Consider the following 9003-nt stretch of genomic DNA (forward strand, 5'->3'; position numbering starts at 1 on the left):
TATATATATATATATATATAAATAAAAATATTAACAATATTTAAAACAGAATAATTTTAAAATAATATAATTTAATTTTACTAATTTAATTTATATTTATATATTTTAAATATTTATTAAATGTTACAATAAAATATATAGCTTCCAAAATAATGGTTCATAACAATAATGCAAACTATATAGCAGTATTTTATACATATTTTCAACAAGATAACATGATATATGAGCATCACAAATCAACGTTAAGTCGTTAATACAAATGAAGTTAAGACAGCATTTTCAGGAGTGTCAGGCTATTCCCCTTCAAGAAATCATTTTGGACATTTTTAACATCCTCAGAACCAAATAGAAGGATTGGAAAACCTTTTTCGAACACAAACATGCTAGTTTGGTTACAGCTCAAATAAGATATCTTCTAAAACTATCTACACTTCTAACAGCCTCTGGTCTGTCTCTGTCCACAGCAAGATTTGATCTTCTACACGTTCAGTCGTCAGGCCAGCAGTGGACACACGGTGGCGCTAGAGTTCCTGTTGCAGCGTTGCAATGAGGTCCAGCAGTGGGTGATGTCAGAGGTGCTGCTCTGTCCATCGCTCGGCAAACGAGTCCAGCTGCTCAAGAAGTTCATCAAGATCGCTGCCCAGTAAACCTCAACTTAATAACTAGAACATATTGAGTGATTCTCTGATAACTCTACTTTAATTACGCTTGAATCACCGTGTGTGTGTGTGTGTGTGTGTGTTTCAGCTGTAAAGCGCAGAGAAATCTGAACTCTTCATTCGCTATCATCATGGGTTTGAACACGGCAGCCGTCAGTCGTCTCAACCAGACGTGGGAGGTAAAACTCAGCTTTACTGACTCTCTACTGGAGCTTACATGTGTCCTAACCAGGCATGATGAAATACGTTTCAACAACAAATCTTGTCTTGTCTGGTGACGACTTCAAAACCTTTTCTTCAGTATCTCTCTGTCTGTTTCTTACCTGCAGAAAGTTCCTGGAAAATTCAAGAAGCTTTTCTCTGAGCTTGAGTTGTTGACGGTAAGTCAAATCTATCCTTATAAGACATCATCTTCAACTCTTTTGCCTCTAGAGATCTGAATTTCATCCCTGTCCCTTCAGGATCCATCCATGAATCACAAGGCCTACAGAGACTCATTCAAGAAGATGAAACCGCCCAAAATACCCTTCATGCCTCTGCTGCTTAAAGGTAAGAGTGCCGCCCACTTCCTGTCACCTGACCTGAATCTGCAGAGCTTTTGTTGTTATTTTGGAGATTGTTTTAATGTTGTGTTTTCAGATATCACTTTCATCCACGAGGGGAACAAAACGTTTCATGATAATCTTGTCAATTTTGAGAAGCTGGTAAGTGTTTTCTTTTTTGTGTGTGCCAATGAATATTTTTGAAGATTATTATTTTTATATTTTATTATTAGCAGTAGGACATCATTTATAGTAGTGGCCTATTTACACATGTATTATTTAAAATTGTATATTAATTTATTTTATATTATAAATTATATTTTTATTTGCATTTCATTATTATTATTAGTAGTAATATTAGTATACTTATTTATTAAATTTGTATTAGTAGAAGTTGTAGCCTATTTATTTATGATTTGTTATTATTTATTAAATACATTTTATATTTGATTTAATATTTTATAATAATTATTATTGTATTATTATTTGTATTTCATTATTATTAGTAGCAGCAGTATTATTATTATTATTATTATTATTATTTATTATATGATTATTATCAGTAATAGAATCCTATTTATTATTGGTATTATTTAATAAGTACATTTTATATATAATTTATTTTATATTTTATAATATATTTAAATGTATTATTATTTGTATTTCATTATTATTACTAGTAGCATTATTATTATTATTTATTACATAATTATTAGCAGTAATAGAAGCCTATTTATATTTATATAGTATTATTAGTAACTTTATTTATTACATTTTTATTAGTAGAAGTTGTAGCCTATTATTGTTATGATTTGTTATTATTTATTAAGTACATTTTATATTATGTTAAATATTTATTATTAATATTATAATGTTTTATTGTATTATTATTTGTATTTCATTATTATTAGCAGTAATAGAAGCCTATTTATTATTGCTATTATACAAAAAAGTACATTGTGTGTATATATAATTTATTTTATAATATATTTGTATTTTATTATTATTTGTATTTTATTATTAGTAGCAGCAGTATTATTATTATTATTATTAATGACATAATTATTAGCAGGAATAGAATCCTATTTATTATTGAAATTATTTAATAAGTACATTTTATATTTAATTAATTGTATATTTTATAATATATTTAAATGTATTATTATTTGTATTTAATAATTGCAGCAGTTAATTATTATTATTATTTGTATTACATAATTATTATCAGTAATAGAATCCTATTTATTATTGATATTATTTAATAAGTACATTTTATATTTAATTAATTTTATATTTTAAAATATATTTTTATTTTATTATTATTTTATTTCATTAGTAGTAGTAGAAAAAGTAGTATTTGTATTAATATTATTATTTATTTCATAATTATTAGCAGTAATAAAAGCCTATTTATTATTTATATTATTTAATAAGTACATTTGATACTTTATTTTATAATATATTTTTATTTAATTTTATTTGTATTTCATTATTATTATGAGTAGTAGTATTCATATTATTATGTATTACATCATTAATAGTAGTAATAGAAGTCTATTTATTGTTTGATTTGTATTTAATATTTTATTTATTTATTTTACTTTATACGTTTTTTATAATAATTATATTTTGAGTATTAAATAATACTGTTAGTGATTATTTTTGTGCAAATACTGATGAGTGTGTATCTCTCTGTAGCACATGATTGCAGACACAGTCCGACTCATCCGCTTCTGTCAGACGGATCAAACAGGTCAGTCTCTCCTCCTGTATATCAGAACAGCGTCCAATCAGACGTTTACACGTATCATATGATTCTTTTGGATCACAATAGTTACATGGTTGTCATTCCGTAAACTAAATAACATATATCAGTGACCACATCAGTCATTTGTTTTGTTTTTAGTTTAGTTAGACTCACAAATGAATGACTCTTATTAGCTGGTTCTGAAAGCTTCGTCTCATGAGTTGATTTCTACACTTCCCAGGAAATGAGCTTTCCCAGTGTGACAGTCCTGAAGTGCGAACGAGTGTGCATTACCTGCACATCATTGACAATCAGCAGACACTGTTTGAACTGTCTCACAGACTGGAGCCCCGAGTGTAACAGCCCTCTGCTGGACATTCACTGCAACTGCACCAACGAAACGCAGCGTTTTCTCAATGTTAACACAGGTTGAGCTGCTTAAATAAAAGACAGCACCTTCACTGACAGAGACGAGACACTCTGAAACAATTCCAGCTCCCAGCACTGACTGAACAGACACTGTTTGTGGGATTTGTGGGATTGTGTTTTTCAGGTCCACCAGGGGGCGACACTTTCACAGCCAAATAAGTGAGAACTGTACAGTATATTGACCTGTTTGAGCACACAGGTTGTTATTTTGATGTTCATAAAATGTTGAATTAATGTCAGAATTTATTGATGGTTGATATAAATATTTTCCAGTTAGAAAAATATAGGAAAACTGTAAGTTTTCCAGCATTTGTTTTGTTGAAATGCAGTTGTTAATGTTATTTAATGTGGCTTTTTATCTCTGAAAATGAGTTTTACTGGTATTTATGTATGATTGTATTATTTCAGACAGCTAGGGCTGGGCGATATTGCTAAATAATTATGTCTTGATAGTTTTTAGCCTTTTGATGATCTTAATATTTATAATGTTTTTTTAATGGTTTAATAGAGTGATTTGTTTTTAATCTGAAAAACATAATTTCAACCAAATAGCCATTTTTACCAATTCAATTTAGAATGTTAAATGCCAAAAATTAAATAAAGAATAAAGACAGTTGTTTTAAATAATCAAGACATGTTTTGCACACTGTTTCTGACGAAATAAACACAAGAAAACTTTATTTTTTAATATTTTGAGTTATTATTATCCATTAATATAACAATAAATAAACAGCAATATTACTAACATACTGTATATATTTACTATAAAAAATAATTAACAATGAAAAATGGCACATTTTTGAGTAATGATGCATTTTTGAATCAAGTTTTGAATAGATTCATTGAATAGTTTCACGAGAATGAATAAAACGCACCAACTTTAACGCTATTTTTCTACTCGAGTTTAAATCGTAAAACGAATCTAATGACGCGTTCTTTCGGAAAATGAATGGCCTAATAAAAAGTGCAAAAAAAATAGTTGCGACATTGCCTAATTTTATATTGCTAGCAAAATCATCGCGAACATATTGTTAATATCCAATATAGCGCCCAGCCCTACAGCACACATTCCATAAACTCCGACTGAACAAACAAAGGTCAAAGGTCATGATGATGTCATAATGAGCCAAACACTCACTTGATTTAGAATCTTGATCAGTGTTGGGTGTAATCTGATTACAAAGTAATTTGCTATTGTAATCTGATTACTTTTAAGTTGGGGTGAAGTAGTGTAAGGCAATGTAATCTGATTGCAGTTACTGACCTTTAATTAAGTTAATTATTTTTTGTATTTTTTTTGTAGAGAATTAATGTGTAATGGATTACTTTATTGGAGTAATTTACCCAACACTGATCTAGATATTACAAGATGATTTGTAGTTTTTTTTGGTTTGTTTTTATGCGTTATATTGCATTTTATTTCATGTTTTGGGCATTTTAATGCCTGTTTTTGTGACATAGCAACGACTGAAGCTTTACTTATTAAGTGTAATCGTTACAGTGACCTGACAGTATTATTTCAAAGTCATTTATGTCATCTGTTTGATGGTCGAGACTCTTGAAGATGTTTGTTTTTCACTGGTGTGGCTGCTCTCTGATGTCATCGCATTTGCATACAGTTGTTTATATTTACAGCACTGAAACTCTTGTGTGAAAATAATTTAAATAATTCGTTTTAAAGTGACATGCATGCATATTGTACTTGCACTTACATCTTTGTTTGTACATTATTGTGTAAGAATGTATATACGTTTATATATGTAAAGAAATAAGTTGTTAGTCATTTGCAAACACACGTTTTTGTGCCAAGCACTATTATGGGATAGAAATGCAATATGAGAACATTTTAATATTGTGAAATGTTTTTGAAAAGCCTTAGCTGCCGCTATCATTCCCCGTTCATTCTGGAAGTGAAATGCTGAATTTTTAGTGGGAAGAAAAAGTCTTTTTAAAGGAATAGTTCATCTGAACATTTAATTCTGTCATTGTATACTCACTCTTGTGTCGTTACAAACCCATGTGACACAAACAGAAACATGTGACTTTAGAAGAGTTGGAATGATGCACACAAGTCGTATCAACCACTTGCATGAAAAAAAAACAACCGGTTTATTCTTCAAACTTTCTCCTTTTGTGTTCCAGAAAGGCATACAGGTTTGGAACAGCATGAGGGTGAGTACATGATGATTGAATTGTCATATTTAGGTGAACTATTCCTTTAAAAGGGTTTGATATGATGTCAAAATGTCGGTACTTGTTGCAGTTTCATTCTGTGCATCTCTTTTAAGAACTTTTAAAGGAATTAAAGGTTTCATTGAACTAGTTGAAGAGCTCAGGAAAGAGTCACAGAAGTCGGCCTCGATGCCATTATTTTCTATGTGAACAAAGATGGTATAAAGTGAAATTTGGCTTACTGTGCCAAATAGTGGCTCACTTTATATTTATTCTTCACTGCCACATTTGTTCACCGACACTGAAAGCATCTCACCTTAACGTTCCTATGACTGAATACACAGACGTTTTGTAATACTTCTAGTAACAACTTGTGCTTTTTTTGTGTTTGAAGAGATGTTTCTAGGTGCACAATGTACGATGTGCCATTCTTAGCTAGAGGTGGTGTCAAAATGGGCTTTTCAGGTCAACGTTTGGGGCATATTTCACCTTAAAATCAAAAGAAAAAAAATGATAAGAAATTGTAATTTGCATCAAAAATGTTGATAATATTTGTATGACAAGTAAACACATTTTCTCCCAAATTCTCTTTACCGTAACGTGAAAAAAGTCTTGTACAGTAACGGAAATTAAGGTCAACAAATACTATCATGTACACTTACAATTGTACTAATGTACTTCACACTTATAGTAACGAGAATGTTGTTGTTTTTATGTTGTTTTTGCCTTACAGTAATGATCATTTAGGGAGGCGGATGCTTAATTGTCATGAAAATGATGTCACAATGCAAAAAAGAATTTTCATATTTGTGATGCGATCACTCTAAATATTCATTTCAATTTCAAAACAAAATTCCATCATATTGAATTGAGTAAACTTTAACAAAACACTAATACAAAAATATGATATATTAATAAATAAATAATAGTTCTATTGATTACATTTCTTTCCAAATTTCGATGTGATGGAATGTTTGAAACTGAAATTCGTAGATCTTACAAATAGGCCAAAATATTTGCTATATATTTGTCGAGTGTGTGAAGGTGAATTATTTTGAGATTTGCTGATTTCTCTAAAGTTGTGACTTGTGCCGTCTTTACAAGAACAACTTCATTTCAAAGGGAGAAAACTGCATTTACGTGCTGTTCTGTTCAATTCCTGATTGAAATGGATCACGGGGAGACACTGAGAAAAGGAATCTTGTTGTAATCTGCAAATGTACATATAGATATGCTCTGAATAGAAGACTTCATGTTAAAAAAGAGAAAGGAATTCAAAGCAATATATTTACAGTATGTTTTTCCTCTGTTGCTATAGAAAACATCTTTTCTATAACCTGCATTTTTACAAAAATGTTTAAAAGCAAATGTCAATAAAAGATTTATGGTCTGTAACATTCCTGTCTTGCATTTATTATTGTGTGGATCTGTAATTTATCACAAATCATCTTTATTCAGATTTTGAAATGATTTATTTGGATTAAGCAGGTCATAAAGCACATTGTTTTCTTTTGTCATCACAGCTTCGTTTAAGGTGTTGTGATCTAAGATGGGTTATGAGCTATTAGATCAACTTTATCAATATTTTGAATGACTGTATTTGATTATATCAAACAATTCTGTGGTGATCATTATATTTTATCTGATTATAAGATTAGTTTTAAGGTGTAATCACATCCCTATGTGTGTTCAACTTCATGCAGCGTTGCACAGTCCAATCGGCACCATACCTGAAACAGTGCATGTATGGAGCTAAAATAGTGCCTAAATGATTTGCACACGCAGAGTACGATTTTTAAAAGTGTAAATGAAGATACAAGCAGACAGACATTAGACAGACAGACAGACAGATAGACATTAGATAGATAGATAGAAAGACATTCGATAGACAGATAGACAGACAGACAGATAGACATTAGATAGATAGACATTAGATAGATGACAGACAGACATTAGATAGATGACAGACAGACAGACAGACATATAGACATTAGATAGATAGATGACAGACAGACAGACATTAGATAGATAGATGACAGACAGACAGATAGACATTAGATAGATGACAGACAGACAGACAGATAGACATTAGATAGATAGATGACAGACAGACAGACATTAGATAGATGACAGACAGACAGACAGACATTAGATAGATGACAGACAGACATTAGATAGATGACAGACAGACATTAGATAGATGACAGACAGACAGACATTAGATAGATGACAGACAGACAGACATTAGATAGATGACAGACAGACAGACATTAGATAGATGACAGACAGACATTAGATAGATGACAGACAGACAGACAGACATTAGATAGATAGATAGATAGATGACAGACAGACATTAGATAGATAGACATTAGATAGATGACAGACAGACAGACAGACATTAGATAGATAGACATTAGATAGATGACAGACAGACAGACAGACAGACAGACATTAGATAGATAGACATTAGATAGATGACAGACAGACAGACATTAGCTAGATGACAGACAGACAGACATTAGATAGACAGACAGACATTAGATAGATAGATGACAGACAGACAGACAGACATTAGATAGATGACAGACAGACAGACATTAGATAGATAGATGACAGACAGACAGACATTAGATAGATGACAGACAGACAGATAGACATTAGATAGATAGATAACAGACTGATAGACATTAGATAGATAGATGACAGACATTAGATAGATAGATGACAGACAGACAGACAGACATTAGATAGATAGATGACAGACAGACAGACAGATAGACATTAGATAGATAGATGACAGACATTAGATAGATAGATGACAGACAGACAGATAGACATTAGATAGATAGATGACAGACATTAGATAGATAGATGACAAACAGATAGACATTAGATAGACAGACATTAGATAGATGACAGACAGACAGATAGACATTAGATAGATAGATGACAGACATTAGATAGATAGACATTAGATAGATGACAGACAGACAGACATTAGATAGATGACAGACAGACATTAGATAGATAGGATGACAGACAGACAGACATTAGATAGATAGATGACAGACAGACAGACATTAGATAGATAGATGACAGACAGACAGACATTAGATAGATGACAGACAGACAGACATTAGATAGATAGATGACAGACAGACAGACAGACATTAGATAGATAGATGACGAAGACATTAGATAGATAGATGACAGACAGACAGACATTAGATAGATGACAGACAGACAGACATTAGATAGATAGATGACAGACAGACAGATAGACATTAGATAGATAGATGACAGACATTAGATAGATAGATGACAGACAGATAGACATTAGATAGATAGACATTAGATAGATGACAGACAGATAGACATTAGATAGATAGATGACAGACATTAGATAGATAGATGACAGACAGATAGACATTAGATAGATAGATGACAGACA

General features: G+C 31.0%; 1 protein-coding gene across 1 annotated transcript in view; it reads left to right on the forward strand.

Annotated features, from left to right (window-relative positions):
- Positions 1-6935, forward strand: part of rapgef5a (Rap guanine nucleotide exchange factor (GEF) 5a) — a 92439-nt gene extending 85504 nt beyond the window's left edge. The window contains 7 exon segments of the mRNA XM_052092770.1: positions 465-643; positions 748-838; positions 989-1039; positions 1121-1208; positions 1299-1363; positions 2900-2954; positions 3190-6935. Coding sequence (XP_051948730.1) covers positions 465-643; positions 748-838; positions 989-1039; positions 1121-1208; positions 1299-1363; positions 2900-2954; positions 3190-3308 — 648 coding nt within the window. The 3' untranslated portion in view covers positions 3309-6935.
- Positions 6936-9003: the final 2068 nt, after the last annotated feature.

This window comes from Xyrauchen texanus, chromosome 26 (assembly GCF_025860055.1).
Source record: "Xyrauchen texanus isolate HMW12.3.18 chromosome 26, RBS_HiC_50CHRs, whole genome shotgun sequence".
NCBI classification, from domain to species: Eukaryota; Metazoa; Chordata; class Actinopteri; order Cypriniformes; family Catostomidae; genus Xyrauchen; species Xyrauchen texanus.